This window comes from Phoca vitulina, unplaced genomic scaffold (assembly GCF_004348235.1).
Source record: "Phoca vitulina isolate PV1807 unplaced genomic scaffold, GSC_HSeal_1.0 scaffold12, whole genome shotgun sequence".
NCBI lineage: Eukaryota > Metazoa > Chordata > Mammalia > Carnivora > Phocidae > Phoca > Phoca vitulina.
Window position 1 is genome coordinate 49,088,435 of NW_022589715.1, and position 20,657 is coordinate 49,109,091.

The window sequence follows — 20,657 nt, forward strand, 5'->3', positions numbered from 1 at the left end:
CTCTCTCAAATAAATAAAATCTTAAAAAAAAAAAAAAAAAACTAAAGGACTTGCGAGGCTAGTGCTTCTCAGACTCTGGTATGCATGGGAATTACCTAGGGATCTTGGTAGCAGAATGTGATTCAGGGGGCCAGGGCCTGAGATATTCTGCATTTCTAGCAAGTGCTCAGGTAATGTTGCTGGTCTTCAGATCACACTTCGTATCAAGGCTCTAGGTAGTGTCCCCTACTTTGAGGAACCACCAGATGACCCCTGGGTGGGGGGGGGGGTTCAGAAAGAAATTCAGATGTCCTAGATCCAAACTGCCTAGGTTTTCTTTTTATTCTGATCCTGTATTTTCTTTTTCAACTCAAAACAGCTGTAAAAGCCCATAAACAGGCAGACAAAGCCCCTCCAGTCCTGACTGGGGTGAAAGAAATGGCTTGTCCCTCTATGACTCAGGAGACAAGCTGGAAAGACTCATTGGTACCGTGAGAGTCTGACCCAGGGCGCTATGGAGAGAGCAAGTCGGTGCTAGACCAAGGGTACACCGAGGGTCTGGGGACAGCCCAGCAATGCCTCATGGAAGGAGTCCTCTCGGGCCTTGTTTTCTTGTCTCACAGGCTCGGGGAAAACCACGCTGCTGGATGCCATGTCCGGGAGGCTGCGGTGCACGGGGACCTTCCTCGGGGAGGTGGTTGTGAACGGCCGGCCACTGCGCAGGGAGCAGTTCCAGGACTGCTTCTCCTATGTCCAGCAGGTGGGCACTTCCCGGGCCCCCGCCCCAGCCGCCCGCAGCCTGGTCTCGGCCTGGTCACGCTGATGCCTCCCGCCTCCCTCTCCCGCAGAGCGACACACTGCTGAGCAACCTGACTGTGCGCGAGACACTGCGCTTCGCGGCACTGCTGGCTGGGCGCCACAGCTCCCAGGGCGTCTTCCAGAGGAAGGTGGGTAGCCGCGGGCCTCCTGCGGCCCTGTTCCTCAGGGGGCCGCCCGGCGGGGGCTTTGCACCTCCCTTCCCTCCGCTTGCCCATTCCCCCTTCATTCCTCATCCCTTTAGTCTAGACCTGTGCTGTCCAGTACGGCAGCCACTGGTCACCTGTGGCTTTGAGCACTTGACACGTGGCCAGGCCTAACTGAGATGTGCTATGAATGGGAAATGCGGAATTTTAGAAACTTAGTCTGAAAACACAGAATGTGAAGTATCTTACTAATTTTTAAAATATTGGTTACAGGTTGAAATAGTAGTGTTTTGGCTGCACTGGGTTAAATATGTTAAAATTAATTAAACTTGTTTCTAAAATGTGGCTTACATTATATTTCTACTGGATGGCGCTGGTTTAGGGACTGTTTTTGAATAAAAATGGTTGTTTTCCTCACTGTACTTTGCCCTGTTGAGACTTCTCTCAACTTTCTTTGAGGCATTTTGAATGTGCCTCATCCAAACTAGATTAAGTTAATGAAGGAAGGAATTATTGACTTGTCTACTCTTTCGAGGTTTCAATCTATTCCTTTAAATGTATCTAATTTGGAAGTAGTCATAGGTAAGCCCATGGGGACCTTACCTGGAAATGTTGCCTCATTTCTGTCTGGACTGGAAACAGGGAACTAAGGATACATAGATGTGCCACCTACAAAGCAGGTACAGTTCCCTGGGAAATAGGCCCTCAGAGCCCCCAGACCAGTTGCCAGAGATGGGCAACATCTGCCTCCGAGGCTTCAGCAAAGCCACAGTGAGGTTCCACCTGGGCACGCAGCTCAGGCTCCAGGGCTGGCCTTCTTTAATGCCATTGAGGCTCCAAGGAAATCCTCCATATCAGCTGAGGGTACACCATTTTTATCAGGCATTGCTGAGTCTGTCACCAGGGACTCGCTCAGTCTGTCCCTGGCATTGGACTTTCAGACAGGGCTTGGAGAGTGAAATTAGGTCTAAGCTGTGTCCCAAGTACCAGAAGATTTGTTTGATAATAATGTCCAGGTGAGTAAAGGTCATTCTTCTGTTTGAGAGTCCTAGACAGTGCTGAGGATAGCTTTTACTCCAGAGGAGTCTTAGCACGGAGCGTGGCCCTCAAGAAGGACCATCAGCCTCACAGTGGTGCCCAGCGCTCTTTCCTTCCTGGAGGTTGCCTTAGAGTGCTCAGAGGGCACTGCAAGGCCCTTACTCTGCAACTGGGTTATACAGGCACGCCTCGGAGAGACTACAGGTGTGGCTCAGGCCACTGCAATAAAGCAAGTGCCAAAATAAAGAGAGTCAGGTGAGTTTTTTCGTTTTCCAGTGCATAAAGTTACGTTTACACTAATAGCCAGTCTTTTAGCATTATGTCTAAAAAAAAACCAATATACTTATCTTAATTTAAAAATACTTCACTGACGCAGACACGAAGTGAGCCAATGCTGCTGGGAAAATGGTGCGAGTAGACTTGCTTGACACGGGGTTGCCACGGACCATCAGTTTGTAGAAAATGCGCTGTGAAGCGCAGTGAAACAGGGTGTGCCTGTACTCTGAACTCTCATAGCCGGCCGGCATCAGCCAGGCTTTGTTCACACACAGTAGTTCGCCGCATCCTTGGCAGCATCCCTATGTGGGAGGCATTATCTTCCGACACACAAGATTAAGACCAGACAGTTGGGAAGGGCAGAGCTGGAATGTGAACCCAGGCCCTCTAGCACCATCATGACTCCCTGGGCTCCTGGGATCTCCCGAGCTCCATTGTGATGAGAGAAGATGGAGGTCAAGTTCAGCCCACACCGAGCACAGGCATGTTCACACGACTCGGTAGCCCTGATGGTGAGTGACAGAGGAGTCCATCTGCAGACTCTCTCTGCTTGCTTTAGTATTTCTGTCTCTAAAAAGGGCAGGAGAAGATCCTATTGGTATTTGGGTGGCAGAAATGCAGTCATAAACAGATTTTTCTGAGTTGGTGATCCACTTATATTCACATATCCCACTGAGAGAATGAACCTAAGAAAGCCACCGAGCTCTTCCCCACAAAATGCACATGTTTGCATAAATATTCAGAAAATTCATGGATGCCTTGAAATCGATTGATGGCAAAAATTTTCCCCCTGGAGGCGTCTGGGTGGCTCAGTCCATTAAGCGCCTGCCTTTGGCTCAGGTCATGATTCTGGGGTCCTGGGATCGAGTCCCACATCGGGCTCCCTGCTAAGCAGGGACCCTGCTTCTCCCTCTCCCTCTGCCGCTCCCCCTGCTTGTGCTCTCTCTGTCAAATAAATAAAACTTAAAAAAAATTTTCCCTCTGGTAAATGTTCCTCTGGCACTGGCAGTCCCTAAAAGTCCTGCAAAAGTTCTCTCTGCTTGAAAGTACTTTCTGAGCAAATCCAGTCCACAGGGTGTAAAATCCTGACAAAGTAATTTAGTGAGAGGGAGGTGGTGGTGATAATAGAGGACAGAGCACAGCAGATCTCTCCTCTGAAGAACCTGAACATAAAGCTGTGCTTGACGTGGGCAGGCTGTGTCTGCTGGACTGTTGGCTAATCCTTGAGCTTCATGGACCACTTGAGAGAACCCAGACAGTTCTCTCAGTCCCATCTCTGCCACTTGCTAATAGTGTGACCTTGGGCAAGTTATGCACGTCTCTGAGGATCTGTTTAATAATGTATCTCTCCTGGAGTTGATGTGAGGAATGAGTCAGTTTATCTGAGAACATACAGCATAGAGGTTGATGATCCCAGTGCATCCCAAGGATCCCAAGGGTTCCTTCTAAGACACTGTGAATTGCAATCCCAATAGTGTTTGCTAAACATGGGAGAGGCTTTGGGAAAGAGCATGGGACATTGAAACAGGTTAAATACATGTCTTCTCTGTCCATCCCTTCTGAGCCTGGAGGGGCAAGCTTTATTCCTTTCTTGCTGTTGCAGAGCAGATGAAAGGGATGCGCAGGTATCTGCCCTGGCTGGTGGGCACCTTAACCTGGCCATGTCAAGCAAAACTCAATTCCAGAATCCTTCTATTCTGATGGCAAAAGGAGAACCCTCTTTTTTCCAGAATAAATCATACTGGTTTATTTATATATTTTTAACCTTGTTACTCCTTTGGATCTATTTCAGATGTGTTCCTTCTTTTAGTCAAACTTCACCCATGCTGCTGATCCCACCCCCTGGCTCCACTGGAACTTTGTTCCACAGATATCCCCTCTTTTACTTCAGCCTATTTGTTGTTATTTTTTAATGCAGTGTTTTGTTTCTTTTTTCATTATAAAAGTAACACAATCTCATTAGAGGTATATGGGAACGAAACTCATTACCATATATATAAGTATTTTCAGTCTGTTTCTAGCGCCTTTCCTCAGGGCCCTATGCAGATAAGGGTAATCAGCAAGGCAGGGCCAGAAGGAGAGATTTTTGAAAAGGTCTCTGGAGATAGGCTAAGCTGAGGAAGGAAAGGAGGGGAAGGGAAAGGCCAACTTTCTTGATTAGAAAGTCAGTAAAGAACTTTTCTAGTTGTTACTGTTGTGGGGGAGTTGAGGGAGGAGGAGGAGGAGTAAGGAGATGGTTTCAGGGAGTGGCAGAGTCTAAGATAAATAAAGTGAGGAGAAGTGGGGGACAGGACATTAAGTGTGGCTGCAGGTTATAAACTGGGCCCCCTGGAAAGTTTTCAGAGAGTCAAATAAAGACTGGCATTGTTTTTAATTACTTTTGGTAGCTGGATTATATTTGATGCAAAATCACACTGAGATTGGACCACACGGGACTCCAGGACTTATTTGGGTTACCTAAGGGTAGCCAAGATTTGTTCAAACCAAATTGGACTTTTTTTTTTTTTTTTTACATATAAAACACTTATAATAAAATTTCAAAAACCAAACACTTAAAAAAAAACCTGTATTGTACCTATGCCTTAAGGGGCTTTTTCTGTATGCTGGACTTAATGCAGCATCTGAAAATAGGAGTCCAATGACCTCTCCATTGTCCTGGTGAATTTCCCTGAAACAAATATAGTTTTTGCTGCTCTAGAGACTTTTGAAAAACAGTTATTTATTTTAACCTGACACATGTATTATATTATGACTTAGACCAAATTGGGTTTTATCGTAATAGGCATGTTCGCCCTAGGGTATGGTGAGTCTGAAAGTGGCCTGAGCACTCAAGGGAAGCATGCTACCTCTCCCATGCCATCTGCACTCCATGAATTGGAGCAGCAATCCAGCAGTGACCAGCCTTCCTGGACTTTGTGTCTCCTACAGGTGGACGCAGTCATGGTGGAGCTGAGTCTGAGCCACGTGGCAGATCGACTGATTGGCAGCTACAACCTTGGGGGGATTTCCAGTGGCGAGCGGCGCCGGGTCTCCATCGCAGCCCAGCTCCTCCAGGATCCCAGTAAGTGGGTCCCAGAACTGCTACCTGGGCATCTTCCATGTGTCTGCAGACATTTTCTGTCCTTTTTTTTTACAGTCTCCATTTGGAAAGGGGTTTGTGTGGAACTGACATTACTGAGGTTTTTCAAACTGGGGACCCAGTTTCTTTGGAAATACTACATAGTTCCTGATGCTATTCTCTCCAAGTACAAAACAGCTCTTGGACTTGGAAACACTGCATTGTGGGGGCTATGGAAAGCCAATGAGTTTTGGTGTGCCTAGAACTTTAAGAAATGGCAGGAATTAAAGCAGGACTTTGAATGATACACAAAAAAGTGTGTATTTTGGAGGGAGGAGCTATCAAGATGGGGTAGCCAGTCACCTGCCTCTCCTGCCGGGTTTGGTCGTTCTCCCCACCACTGGGGAAATCTCAGCTCTTACAAGCACCTGGAAAAGGACGTGCTGCACCTGGATTCCCCACTGGGGCACACTACGACTGCCTGTTCTTCAGATGGTGGTTGGTCACTAGAAGGCAAAGAAGAGAGATGCTCTTAAGAGCCCTTCTCACCTTCTGGGTAGAAATAACCACAGTTGAACCCTCTAAAGAATCTAAATGCCTATCCCAGCTCAGACTGTCTTATGGGGCAGAGTTTTTTGCCGTGCAAAGACCCTGCTAGTGTTGGAAAATGCTCCACGTGAAGTGAGGTTATGTCTTTTTAACCAGCCTCTTCTCAGCCTTTTGAAAACAACTTGGTGCCCACTCACCAGCCCTTGTTCTTTGTCATGGTCCTCTGGGCAGAGTCCAAACAGTCCATAGTATCTTGTTGCAGCCCTCTCCCCTCAAGGATTAAGGCCAAGATGTGCTCTGGAGCTGGGAGGTGGGTCCTCTGAGGTCAGGCTCCTTCCCTTGGGCTCCGGCTGAAAGCCAGTTTACATGCAGGTACTTCTCACGGTGCACTGTTTGGATAGGGTAAGATGGGATGGGGTAGGACGTCTCCATAAGGAACTGTTCAAAATTCTGAGCTTAGAGTCCATAGCCCAGTCTTGTCAGTGACTCAGAAACCTGACCCTTCCTTGCCTGCAGAGGTCATGCTGTTTGATGAGCCTACTACAGGCCTGGACTGCATGACAGCAAATCAGATCGTTGTCCTCCTGGCAGAGCTGGCTCACAGGGACCGCATTGTGATTGTCACCATCCACCAGCCACGCTCCGAGCTCTTCCAGGTGAGGGGGAATCTTGTTCCTGCTTAACTCATCAAGGGTGGGTAGATGTATGTGTTGAGCTGGGGATCGTGAGGTAGAGATTAGTACTTGTCAACCAGGGCCCTTGGGGCCAATAGGTCCTGATATGGGAAGGGCACCTGCCATGTACCAAATACTTTCTATGCACTAGTTCATTTAGTCCACACGACAATCCTATGAGGTGGGTATCAGTATTGTCACTTTACAGAAAAGAGGGAGACTTAGAAATGATGCAAAATTGAGTCAAGGATCTGAGATTAAATAAACATCTAGTCCAAGGTCATTCACTCAGGAGCATGGCTGGTCCTTGATCAAACCTAGGACCACTGGCCAGGTCCAGGAGTTCTTTTCCACTCCAGATGTGATGCTGGGCCCAGGCCAGATGCAGCACGATGCACACTGGCAATGCAGGCTAAGAAAAATAGGGACATGCTCTGTGTGTCTCCAGTGGCCACAGTAAGAATCCTGATGCATGGCTGGGATCAACAGGGACTGACTGCTTGGAAATTTATTCTCCAGAGGATATGGTGACCTGATACACACTAATGCCATCGATTTTCTCATCAGCTCTTTGATGAAATTGCCATTCTGAGCTACGGAGAGCTGGTTTTCTGTGGAACACCAGCGGAAATGCTTGATTTCTTCAGTGGCTGCAGTTACCCTTGTCCCGAACATTCAAACCCTTTTGACATTTATAGTATTTTTTTTCCACATTTCCCATCATGAATGTTCATTCAATTTTATCATCTCAGATTTCTGCCTAGATGTCAACAGCACTAGTGGATTTTATTCTTGCTTTTGTTTTGGTGATTTCACTCTTTAAGGAGTTAATTTGGCCGGGTCAGTTAACTTGCCATAGATGACCTATCAGAATGAGGTGGGGGACCTCTCTTAAATTGCTGCATGTCCACTTTGTCAGAGAAAAATCAGCTGAGTTTCTAAATCCTCCCAGACAGCCCCAGTTGAATTCTCAAGGCCTTGCTGGTAGCTTTAAAATATTCTGATTTTATAGGTGGGCATGATCACCAGGTGTTATTCTGATGGGATGAGGCATTAGCTAGTACTCCTGAATCAATGATGAAACATATTATTAGCCATTGTGCATATATATGCATTTAAAAACACATGGGTCATTTCTTTTGGGAAAAAAAATTAGTGGACCTGATATCAGTGGATACCCAAAGCAAAGAACGGGAAATAGAAACTTACAAGAGAGTTCAGATGATTGAATCTGCCTACAAAGAATCAGCAATTTATCGCAAAACCTTGGAGAATATTGAAAGAACAAAACACCTGAAAACATTACCAATGGTTCCTTTCAAAACCAAAGATTCTCCTGGAGCTCTCTCTAAACTGGGTGTTCTCTTGAGGTAAGAGCTCCACCCCGTTTTAGGTGGTTAGACATTCACCAATAAAAGAAAAAGAATTAAAACAGGGTTGTTTGGCTTTCAGGAGAGTGACGAGGAACTTAATGAGAAATAAGCTGGCGGTGATGATGCGTCTCGTTCAGAATCTGATCATGGGTTTGTTCCTCATCTTCTATCTTCTGCGGGTCCAGAACGATGTGCTGAAGGGTGCTGTCCAGGACCGCGTGGGGCTCCTATACCAGCTTGTGGGTGCCACCCCATACACAGGCATGCTCAACGCTGTGAATCTGTGTGAGTGCCCATGCCCAGGAGGTGCACCCCGGGGGCGGGGAGGGCACTTCCTCTCTTCCTGATTATCTCCCTTCTCCAGCCGGCATCTTGCAAGACTCCGTCATTATAAGAGTACTTTGCTGAGCTAAACTTGGCCTTCTCCAGATTCTCTCCCTGCGGAAGGGTTAACTACTGAGTTACTAACATCTTCGTGTGAATTAGTTCACCAAGTAGATCTCCCTGAGGGTCTAAGGATCCAGGGAAACCTGGAGTTAGGAGCTGCTGATGGGGCAGGGTTTGGGAAGGGTTTTTTAAAAGATCATTCTTGGTATTCCTATCTTCGCCATTAGGATGTGCAGCCCCTGGGGGCCCAGATACCTGCCAACTTTGCACTATTCTTTTTGGAGCCAATTTTAGGACAGCTAGCACCTAATTTTCAAACTCTGTGAGAATCCAGAAGCAATCCCTAGTTGCCTGATGTTCTGTGCCAAGACCCTGCACAAAAAGAGGACAAACTACCTCACATCATTCATGGCCCTTTTGCACATGTGTTCTTTAATTTGTGACAACGCTCCCCTGACTTTAGAGGGAAGGAAATAAATTTTGACAGCTTTTGCAACCATACTGTAATTCAGATAAAGAGTTCTGTGGTGGGAAGTATTTACAGTTCTATGGATAGCAGGTTCCCTCTTTCCATGACTAGGGAGCCCCAGCTGGTCCCCACCACCCAGCCCTGACAGAACCCAAGTTCAGTTTGGGCTAGCCCTCCTTCCCTTAGCTGTGTGGTGACCGGCTATTCTGAAACCTGCCTTCTGTGCCCGGTTCCTGTGCTGCGAGCTGTCAGCGACCAGGAGAGCCAAGACGGCTTATACCAGAAGTGGCAGATGCTGCTGGCCCACGTGCTGCACGTGCTCCCCTTCAGTGTCCTTGCCACCGTGATATTCAGCAGTGTGTGCTACTGGTAAGGGGGTGTTCAGAGGTGTTCAGTTCTCCTGGCAAGTTCCAGATGGCCAGTGGGACTGATGGAGGGGAGCTCCAGGGTGAACAACTCCCTCTTGGCCCTGGAGGTCTGTCTTTGCCCATCAATGCCCAGTACCATGTCCTGTGCTTCCGGACAAATAAAAGAACCCAGCCGGGGCCACATGGGACCTGAGAGCAGACCCGCAGGACTACATGGTGCCAGGGACTGGCATGTCTCACATACTCTGCAGGGTCTGGGCAGAGAAGATTGCCCTGAAGTCGTTGGGATCCAGGTGCAGAGGCAGCAAGGAGCTGCCGAATCTCAATGGAGCATGGCTTCTGGGCTCCTGTCAGCTGGAGCGGCAACCCGCCTGTGACATCACGGTCGGGCTGGCGTGAGGGGGCTTGAGCAATGGGAGAGGGGCTGCGGGAAGAGGCACTGGGGCACCACGAAGCATCCCTGATGCTCTTAGGTTTTGAGCGATGGTGTATAGACAGTGCTGCTTTTTGTCTCTTAGAGCTTTTCAAAAATATAAATCCGAAAACGTGTACTTATCTGCATGATCTGTCACCATAGGGAGAAGTAGCTTCCCTAATTCCCATGACTTTCCCCTAAGATGGGGGTAGTACCTGGTATTCTGTGACTCTAGTAGTGCAGTGGCGCCCAGCTTGTCGTCCAAAGAGAACTTCAGGCAGTGCTTGGGATGCTGTCTTTCTTCAGGCCGTGGGATTCATGAGCAGGTGCTCCTGACATAGCCAATATACAGACCCATGGCACATGATATGAATAATTATTATGAACTGAGTAATACATAAGTAAAAGACAAACCAGGGTCTAGTAAGTTTGAGCTCCCAGATGAAGAGTGGGAAGGTCTTGGTGTAGGTGATTAGAAGTTGGTATCATTCTGGAGAGTGACAGAGGCAGAACCACTTACTCCGAGTAAGCAGGGGGGTGGGCTCCCCACTGAGGGCGATGGCAATCATCACCTGTAAAGGTGGTGCTATAATCATCCTTGTTTGTAAAGGAGCAAACTGAAGTACAGATGGGGTAAGTATCTTCCCCATCTCACATCCATTATCCCAGTTAATTACAAAGGAGAACAAGAGCCCATTTGGTTGAGAGAACAACTTGAGAGATGAGCATCATTCCAATGGATAGAAAAGGGAGCAAGGGCATAAGTTCAGGAGCAAAAACACGTAAGACCTTTCCAGAGAAAAGGTTCAGTTGTGCTGTGGAAATGAAGGATTGGAAGCAGTAGTGAAGGATATGACTGGCCCCTCCAGTGGGGGAGGTGTGGAATGCCAGGCTAAGGGGCTGAAGTGGACTTGATAATGGGACATAGGGGATTTTGAACCAGGGAGTGGCCCATCTGTGTTGGACTCTGGAGGGTGAGGCTGGCACACCTTGGCAGCAGACTGGAGTTAGGGCAGAGACAGCGGACAGCCTAGTGAGGAGCCTTGGCAACAGTCTGTGGGAAAGGCAGAGGCCCAAACGGAGAGAGCAGCAGTGGCAACAAAAGGGGGGGATCACTTTGAAATGCTGGGGAAGTAGAATCGAATGGGCTTAGAAACTGAGGGGATTTGTTGGTGGTAAAGTCACGGATGATGCCTGAGTTTTCCACCTAAGGGAGTGGGATGGTGACAACATCATTATCAGGTTTGCAGGAAAGAGAATGGATTTGAACACGTTGCATCTAGCATGCTACAGGACACCCGACTGGACATGTCAATCTGAGGTTTGAGTGGTGGGTTGCAGCAGAAAGAAAAAGAGGAGTGAGAGGGTAAAGGCCTGGGAATGGATTTTATAGGAGAGAGTACTGGAAGGGGAGGAAGCAGTCTGAGTGTAAACCTCAGGAGGCACATTCGGAGGGTGGGAAGAGGAAAGCGATCCAATGGCAGAAGCAGAGGTGGTGGTCAGACAGGGAGAAGGAGAAGCAGAACCAGGCAGCATCAGAGAAGCTGGGGGAGGAGAGCATTTCAAGGAGGTGTAGTATATCCATTCATATTGCAGAGCTTCACAGAGATGAGGCATCAGATTAGGAGGTCTTTGGCAGTCTTCCCAAAAGGAGCTTCAGTAGAGTGGTGGGGTGCAAGTCAGATTCACAAGGGAACAAGTAAGGAGGGAGAGGGAAGAAGCAGATGCTGCTTGAGAAGCTTGGCGGTATAGGGTAGGATGACGAGAAGGCAACGGCTCACATGGTTCTCAGGCTCAGGGAATGGATGTTTTAGGATATGGTAAATAAGACCGTCAGGAAAAACCATTAGATTGAGAGTTGATGAAACTATAGCAAAAGAGAATAATTCACAGATCAAGTTTCCAGGGTAGTGCAGGGTAGGGATAGGTGAATCAGGATAACATAAAATCAAGGAGCAAGTAGGTAGGATCCACTTGGCAAAGATAGGGGGAAAAGAGAGAGCGAGAGAGAGAATGAGCACAAGACATGGAAGATGAAAAGTTAGGGAAGATAAAGATAGTGAGAAATTCATAAAATGGGAAATGAATCCATTTACTGAGCACTGGGGAGAGAGTTTGACATTGGGGAGAGGGTAATTTAAAGTAGAGGTATATATTAGACATGAGGGACATGCCATTGGAGCCCAATAAGCAATGAGAAAAAATTAGGGGTCTAGGAGTCAGGTGAGGCAGAGTGGATCTGATTAGTACAGTAATATGCTCTGTTCAGCACACCTTCAGGGAGAGAACTTAAGTGAAAGAACAGGGCTCCCAAGGTGTGGGGATTGGTAAAAGCAAGGAATAGCAGAAGGGGGTAAGGACCTGAGGCAGCTTGGGGTTTGGGGAAATAGGAGACAGGAGGGACGCCATGATCAGAGAGAGCACTTTCAGAATCTGAAATCTTGGGAAAGAGGAAGAGTTCTGAGTAACATTTAAGTTCAAGATTTGGTGAATGATGAAGATTAGGTGGGTGGAACCACTGGAACTGATCAGGTTACCTAATTAGGAGGCACTGATGTTGATGACTGATCAGGAAGGTTAAAAAGACCTTGAGGATAATGATAGTGGACAGGAATGCTGACCATGGTCCAGATGCTCTAAAATCATCAAAGGTGAGAGAATGTCATAAAAGCCACAAAGGATTGCACTGGGAAAGAGAATTAATAGTACAAGCAAACTTAATGATTTGTATAAGAGGAAAGATAGATGGCCTTGGAGAGTGGTCAGGAGCTTTGCATAGAAGACATGCCAACTCCCTTTTCCTTACTCTACAAATGGAAGAAGAGCAACCATGTCTAACGGTTGTTGAGGACATGCTATCACCAGGGAAGTGTATTTAGTGGAAGGAATATAAGAGTTAAGGGGCATGGATGTAGGGAGGTCTGTTTACAAGAAAATGAAGATCAAATCAGTGGAAGGGGCTGGTAGAATAAAAGACAAGAATGGAATGGAACAGACCTGGGAGGGCTAATTCACCAGAGGATGGCGGCAGTGAAGGGTTTACACGCTGGCAGCAACCCCACATAACGGGGATGGAGGAGCAGAGAAGCAGGCTGAGTGAGCCCTTAGCACTGGGGGAGTAGGCTAGCTAGGGTAGGGGCAGTGCCAGCTAGGCAGAACGTGGTTATTTATGGAGAAGCCTGGCGAGTTCAACCACTCTACTAATTGCCCCGGTTGTGACCACTGTTCAAGCGTTAATATTTTTTTTTAATCTTTTTTCTTTTTAAAGATTTTATTTATTTATTTGACAGAGAGACAGCGAGAGAGGGAACACAAGCAGGGGGAGTGGGAGAGGGAGAAGCAGGCTTCCCGCCGATTCCCGCCGAGCAGAGAGCCCATGCGGGGCTCGATCCCAGGACCCTGGGATCATGACCTGAGCCGAAGGCAGACGCTTAACGACTGAGCCATCTAGGCGCCCCAAGCGTTAATATTTTCCTCTGAGAACTGAAGGAACTGTAAAAGCGAAAAGGTGGCACACTAAATTGGAGCCAACAGAAACAATCTGTGCTAATGAATGGTCTCAAAGTTTGGCTGTGTTCCAAAAAGGCCTTTCAAAGGGGAGTTGGGCTTACCCTGCAAACTCTTCCCACCCACTGACCACCATGGACTTATTCATAGAAGGCACGTGTGGTATTTTTCTTAAATAATCCTTGGAGAGGAAACTAAAGACCTTATGTTTTTCTAGGACTCTGGGCTTATATCCTGAGGTTGCCAGATTTGGATATTTCTCTGCTGCTCTCTTGGCCCCCCACTTAATTGGTGAATTTCTAACTCTTATGCTACTTGGTATGGTCCAAAACCCAAATGTGGTCAACAGCATAGTGGCTCTGCTCTGCATTGCTGGGATACTTGTGGGATCTGGATTAGTAAGGTAAGATACGACAATTCAAAGGATTTTCATTGATGATTTGTGGTTAATGATCACTCGGTAACAAGAAATTAAAAGAGAAATTGCAGAGGAGAGCTATGTGATCCTGGCTAAAGGTATGTATTACCTTATGGTCTGGAGTGTTTCTAGTGCTTGCTTATCATTATTTAGATCTGTTTACCATTTGTTCAGTAAAATGTCTTCACACTGAAAATCAGGAAATGACAATTTAGGCATGTTATTCATAGGATTCACATGTAGTAACAAGAGGAGGAAAACCAATCCATCCTCTGGAAAAACAGCCTATTATTACAAGGTAAATAGCATGCATTTAATTCATTCCTGCCCTGGCACTGTGGAGTGTCTCTATTCTGGTTCTCAATTCCCAGTTTTTTTTAGGAAGTAAGAACAGTCAGATAAGAGCTTGCATGATAAAAGACTGACCAAGAAAATATCAGGACTGGAAGGACAACACACACTAAATGTTAACCGTAATTATCTATGGGTAATAATTGATTTTAATTTTTTCTTTGTATTTTCCTTTGTTTTGTGAATTTTTATAATAAAGCACTTTATAAGCAAGAAAAAACATATATATACACACACATACATATATTTTAAAAAAGCAGTAGCTGAAAGGGTGGAAAATTTTAGAAGGGTGACAGTGGTCGCAGGCAGGTGATGTGAGCGGGATCTAGAAGTACTCTATGGGTCCCTGAGGAAATGTGAAGGTGGCTGGTTCTTTGATTTAAAAAAGCTCCAGCACATCCGCTATATGTAATTATATTTATATATTTAATTATTTAACTCTCAGAGCAATCCATGTTCGGGTAAGAAAACTCAGCTTGGACTTGACTTTGCTATAGTCAAGCCACTGTGAAGACCCAGGCCACACGCAGCTCCCTGGAAAGAGGACTGACCCAAGAGTCAGAGACTTCCTCTACCACTTATCTGCCACATGACCACAGGCAAATCACTTTTCTATCTCAATTAGTTTCCTCATTTATAAAATGGAGCTTGTGATCTCAGCCCCACCTGCCTCAAGGGAACAGGAGAAGCAAATGAGATAATCAACAGGAAAGCACTTCATAAGCTGTAGTGAGTTATATAAGGGTGAAATATTATAAAGCAAAGTGAGCTGGTTTTGATCAGTTAAGGAGGACTATGTTTATGATGCCGTTATTACAATGTATTTGTGTTGCTTAAGTGATTGTTAGCATCTATAAAAAATGCACAAATCAAATCAAGCCAGCAAGGTACAGATCCAGCGTTGGGCAGGATCTCCTCTTGAATGTTTGAATCATTACCTGTTCCAATCAGTCTGGCACTATTTTGTATATTTGGTTTGTAGAAAAAGGGGATTCATTGTTCTGAAAAGAGAGGCAGTGGCCCGCATTACCAAAGGCTCCTGGGTTTTTTGCAAAACCTCAACATCCAGGCTTCACCTGGATTCCACTCCCATCACTGAATTGAAACTCTTCTCTTCAGGGGCCAGCCACATCAACCTCCCAGTCATAAAGTTCACATTCTTCCCTCAAGTCATCGCCTTTCCTGACTGCCTGCCTGCAACATTTGCATTTTTGGCTGCCTCCTCCTTTAAACACAAACAGAAATAGCTTTGTTCTTTTTACTTACAAAATAATGCAAGTTCTTTGGGGGAGAAACTGTACACAATACAGAAGTGTATAAGGAAGAAAGTAAAAGTTACTGAAGTCTCACAACCTTCAGTTAAATTTTGTTGTGTATCTTGCTAGACTCTAAATCTTTTTTTTTTTTAAGATTTTATTTATTTATTTGACAGACACACACAGCGAGAGAGGGAACACAAGCAGGGGGAGTGGGAGAAGGAGAAGCAGGCTTCCTGTGGAGCAGGGAGCCCAATACGTGGCTCGATCCCAGGACCCTGGGATCATGACCTGAGCCGAAGGCAGCCACTTAACGACTGAGTCACCCAGGCGCCCCTCTTATGTAATCTTTAATGAAAATGAGATTGTACTATTGTGAAGGAGTTAAGTATGCATCTAACGATATAATGTGGACAGTCCCGTGTCAATAAATTTAGATCTATGGTTCCTTCCACTCTGAAATACTCCCAGGATTTCTATGACGTAGCCTTATTGTCCCCCCGTGTCTTTCACAGACCTGTTTGTGTCCCTTTGCCACCCGCACGAAGCCTGCCTGCTGTTCCCTTGGCTAGCTCAGCTCTCTCTGAAAGCCCGTCATAGGCTGCTTCTGTTGCAGCCTTCCTTTCAAAGGATGGCAGCCTCTGGAGGCCAGTAGCTGTGCCTCATTCGCCATTACAGTTCTTCTCAGTGGCTGGCCCACAGCCTTGAACCAAATAGGTTTGCAGAAAATGTGTGCTGAATCGAGTGAATGAATGACAGCTCTCTCTCCCGGGACTGCCCTCACACTGGAACAGTCACCATCTTCTTTGGGTTTCTTCTTTGCTGTCAAACCACAAATGCATGTGGAGCCTCTACGTGCAGTATTCCACCCTGTGTGGTGCACTACAAGATAAAGGCACATGGTTCCTACCTCAAGGATGTAACTTTCTGGCCAGCCAGGCAGCCAGCCTCTCGTGGCCATCATCCTGTAGCAGGCCTTTGTCATCTTATACTTGAACTACTGCTGTCACCGTGTCCCTTTTGCTTTTCTGCTTTTCCTAATCTGCCCTTATTATGGTCCCTCTACTTGCTGGTGCCACATTAATTTTCTTAGAACACTGATTTTATGGTCTTTCAACATCAACCCACTGCAAGGGTCCAAAACAGCAGGTTCTTGGCTGTCATTCCAAACTCAGCTTCAGATCCTCTGTTCCAGCCCTTCTGGCCCATTCAGTCCCATATGCAGTCCTTGACATGCCTGTGCTCATACTGTCCTTCCTTCCTAGAATGTCCTTCCTCTTCCCTCCTTCTTCCCCAGGTTCCTACCTATCCTTTCCAATTAGCAGCCTCTCAGTGGGCGGATTGAATTTTGTGCCTTAGAACATTGCCAATAACTGAAAGTCATGGGGTTTGGGGGTCACATGGGAATAGGTAAAAACCATAAATACTAAGTACAAGAATGTCATGGACATGTGGTGCTGGATTATTATACTTGGCACAAATCGTTTACCACTGTGTATTTTTATAGTCTTAAGGATATATATTCTATGTCCCCAATTACATTGTGAGTTCTCTAGGGGTAGGACACTTCTTTTGAATTCCTCAAGCACTTAGAACTAGTGCCTCACAAATAGAAAGAATTTAATACATATTTGTTGATTTATAGAAGTTATATAGTGGACAGAGGAGGCCATAAGGTCAGCAAAAAGACTGAAGAGGGGACAGAGTTCATTTTTTTTTTTTTTTTAAAGATTTTATTTATTTATTTGACACAGAGAGAGCACAAGCAGGCAGAGGGAGAGGGAGAAGCAGGCTTCCCGCGGAGCTGGGAGCCCGACGTGGGGCTCGATCCCAGGACCCCAGAACCATGACCTGAGCCGAAGGCAGCCGCTTAACCGACTGAGCCACCCAGGCGCCCCAGAGTTCATTTTCACAGCAAAAACCTGCTTGCTCTCTCCGTCCTCTCCCCTTGTATCATAGTTAATTCTCACTTCACACACTAGCTCCTTCAAATCTCTGTTTAATCACAAATATCCTCCTCTAAAGTGATGTGTTAAGTGTGTTTTCTTTCATGTTTATATCAGTGGTGCTTATCAAAAAAAATCAGACACCAATCCATTATCAGGGGATTGTTAAATTAAGATTTCTACTATAATGGACCACCGAGCTATAATTAAAAATGATGGAGTGCTATGCTTACTGAGTTGGAAGGCTGCCTGACACATATGTTTGTTTGGTTGAAAAAAAGCAGGTTAGAAAAGAGCATGAACAGTGTGATTCCACTTAACGTAAAATTTTATAAACACAATACATGTTACACGTATCACCAAAATGTTAACCATAGTTATTTCTGGGCAGTGGTGTATCTTTGTACTTCTCAGTACTGTTTGTTTTTCACAGTGAGCACAATTTTTATAATGAGAGATGAAAACTATATTCAAAATGGGAAACATAAAATGAGAGTTGCCTTTCTTTTCATCTGGTAGGAGCTGTTACCAGGGCCTACTGAATTTCAGCTCACTCTCTTTTTTCTTAGAAACACAGAAGACCTGTCCATTCCTTTTAAAATCTTCAGTTATTTTACATTCCAAAAATATTGTTCGGAGATTCCTATAGTCAATGAGTTCTATGGACAGAATTTCACTTGTGGTAAGTACTCTATTTTGGAATTTTTTTTTTTTTTTTACATATTACTCTGAGGAAGCAGTTCCCTGAGGGAAATGTATTTTTTAAGTAAAAGCTGTATTTTATAATAGATTTAAAACCTTGTTTTGAAATAAAAGTCTAACAGTTTCTCTGATTTTTAAAATAAAAGTCAAGTTAGTCACCTGTCAAAGGCCAACAGCTTACGGCCACTCTGATGTTTTTAGAAAACAGTAGACCTGGGGCACCTGGCTGGCTCAGTGGGAAGAGCATGCAACTCTTGATCTTGGGGTTGTAAGTTTGGGGGTAGAAATTACTTAAATCTTTAAAGAAAAATGATAGACCTAATGTACACCAAGGTAAACTCTAGTTCCAGTATACTCTGGGTAGAATCAGTTTCTTTTAAGATTTTATTTATTTGAGAGAGAGCGCATGCTTGCATGCAAGTGGGGGGTGGGCAGAAGGAGAGAACCTAGAGCAGACTGAGCGCAGAGCCATACACGGGGCTCAACCCCAAGATCGTGAGATAAAGACCTGAGCTGAAACCAAGAGTCGGATGCTTAACCGACTGAGCCACTCAGGCACCCAGAATCAGTTTCTGTACATACTGAACAGAACAGGTTGAAGCAGGTTGCAGTGGCTTCTTGTTCCCTAAAAATGTATGTAGTATATAGCTGAGTAAAGCCACCTTTGGCAAAAGTCTGTTCCCCAATCCCATGAGAGGCAGTGGGAGTATAACAAGGTCCTTCTGGCCATGAAAATTCCAAGCCACTTCACAAAGGCAACTAAAGAACAAGAACAGGGCAGAATTTAGTAGTTCTAAATATTTTTAGGTGGTAATAGCAGTAACCTTAGGATATTCAGTACTAGATGATCATAAGTGATCATGATTTTTATCAGTACTATGGTAATGAGTTTATACTCCAAATGGAAACCCATTTTTTTTTTTTAAGATTTTATTTATTTGATAGAGACACAGCGAGAGAGGAACACAAGCAGGGGGAGTGGGAGAGGGAGAAGCAGGCTTCCCGCTGAGCAGAGAGCCCGATGTGGGACTCCATCCCAGGACCCTGGGATCATGACCTGAGCTGAAGGCAGACGCTTAATGACTGAGCCACCCAGGCACCCCGAAACAAACCCATTTCCATCTTCAAATGAAGCCAGGATCCAGAACACTCACTATTGTCTCATCTAAAAATGAATTCCAGGGTCTCTTAAATGTCCTATATCTTTCATGATGAAGGGTACTCAGGGCGCAGTTGGTAAATACTTGATGACAGTACCTGGGAATCATCATATCTGATACTGTCCATCTTTTCCCTGCAGGCAGCTCACATGGTTCTGTGACAACTAATCCAATGTGTGCCTTCACTCAAGGAATTCAGTTCATTGAGAGAATCTGCCCGGGTGCAACATCCAGATTCACAACAAACTTTCTGACTTTGTATGCCTTTATCCCAGTTCTTGTCATCCTAGGAATAGTTGTTTTTAAAATAAGGGATCATCTCATTAGCAGATAGTAAAGAACATTGCTGCTAAAATGACCTTAAGCCCTAGATGTGCAGGACTACTTTGAATGTCTGAAATAAGAAAGCCACATGTTTCGTGATAGTACATCTTAAGTCTTTTAACTCCATCTGTGCCCCTCAGATCCATGCAGGCTTTGAATGATATTCCGACTTGCAGGGACATGTGCTATTTGGAAACTGTGAGTGAGCTGGTCCAAAAATGTAAATAGTAATAATTCATAAAGTTATGGGAGACTAGTGTGACTGTTTTCTTTGTTCTAGACACAGAAAAATAGGTCAGTTAAAAAATGTTTACAGGGCACCTGGCTGGCTCTGTTGGTGGAGCATGCGACTCTTGATCTCAGGGTTGTGAGTTCGAGCCCCACATTGGGTGTAGAGACTACTTAAATATAAAAAAAATTTTTTTAAATTATGCTTACAAACAAAATTATGCTTACATTTGATAAAAGATTTGTTAAAAAGAAAATCTGAGTGGTTATTGACTGTAAGTAACAAAAAAGAGTTGTGGGTTTGAGTGAAGCAAAGCATCCTGCAAAATTGGGGGATGGGTGGGAATGCTTTATCATTGAAAAACCCACATTTATGTGTACATGTCCACATGAGGGTCTGAGTTACCCAGTCACACTGAAAGGATGTTGGACAGATGCTGGATGATGAAGACCCCTGATACAGAGCACCTGGTGATTTTTTGGGAGATAAAAATGAAAACCTGCGGTAATGGGCTGAACTGAGATCACAGCATACCAGACAGACCTCAGGTAATGTCTTTAAAGATTAGTTTGCTGTTTTTCCACTTTTCACTTAGTTTACTTATAAAATCAAAAGTGAATGTTACTGGATAAAGTGTATGCACTGAGAAATGACATCTTTAAGGCTAGAGAGGAGGGGTTATTTAAGTCCATACAGAAAAGCTGTTCAGCTGACACAGTATTTACACTAAGAAGAACCAGGTTACACACACAAAATTCAGGTTCTTGAATCGTAAAGAGAAAGAATGCTGATAAATATAGAGATACTTGTATTACATATTTTTAGGGATGAAATGATGTATATAGATGATTAAAAATGGGTTCTATACTAAATGACTGATTATCTTTCTGACTGATATTCAGGTAATTCACATACAAGTCTGAAAAGACCCTGTCTCAATGTTACCATGGTAACTCTGAGGGAGAACATCTTAGTACATGAACTTGTTCAGTTGCTGTGACCTAACTTGTAAAGAATGATAAATTATAGCGTTTGAAATGTCTCATAGCAGAAAAGATCATTTCATTAAGGAAACCACAGTAAAATTCTATTTCTTAGAACTGTATTTAAGGATCTGGAGACATTGGCAAATTACCAGAATAATATTGTCAATTTTTATAAAAGGTCTCTGACACTGATGATTATGGTGTAATAGTTACATAATGCCTTACAGATT

The 20,657-nt window shown here is 44.9% G+C and overlaps 2 protein-coding genes across 2 annotated transcripts in view; one reads left to right on the forward strand and one right to left on the reverse strand.

Annotated features, from left to right (window-relative positions):
- ABCG5 (ATP binding cassette subfamily G member 5) overlaps nt 1–19,486 on the forward strand; it is a 26,434-nt gene extending 6,948 nt beyond the window's left edge. The window contains exons 3-13 of the mRNA XM_032411078.1: nt 603–739; nt 828–926; nt 5,184–5,316; nt 6,379–6,518; nt 7,104–7,233; nt 7,693–7,906; nt 7,989–8,194; nt 8,996–9,134; nt 13,273–13,458; nt 17,596–17,708; nt 19,029–19,486. Of these exons, the coding sequence (XP_032266969.1) occupies nt 603–739; nt 828–926; nt 5,184–5,316; nt 6,379–6,518; nt 7,104–7,233; nt 7,693–7,906; nt 7,989–8,194; nt 8,996–9,134; nt 13,273–13,458; nt 17,596–17,708; nt 19,029–19,222 (1,691 nt within the window). The 3' untranslated portion in view covers nt 19,223–19,486. The remainder of the gene's footprint in view (nt 1–602; nt 740–827; nt 927–5,183; nt 5,317–6,378; nt 6,519–7,103; nt 7,234–7,692; nt 7,907–7,988; nt 8,195–8,995; nt 9,135–13,272; nt 13,459–17,595; nt 17,709–19,028) is intronic.
- The window catches only part of DYNC2LI1 (dynein cytoplasmic 2 light intermediate chain 1), a 43,837-nt gene continuing 42,273 nt past the window's right edge, over nt 19,094–20,657 (reverse strand). Inside the window, exon 14 of the mRNA XM_032411080.1 lies at nt 19,094–19,174. The gene's annotated coding sequence lies outside the window, so the exon portion shown is untranslated. The remainder of the gene's footprint in view (nt 19,175–20,657) is intronic.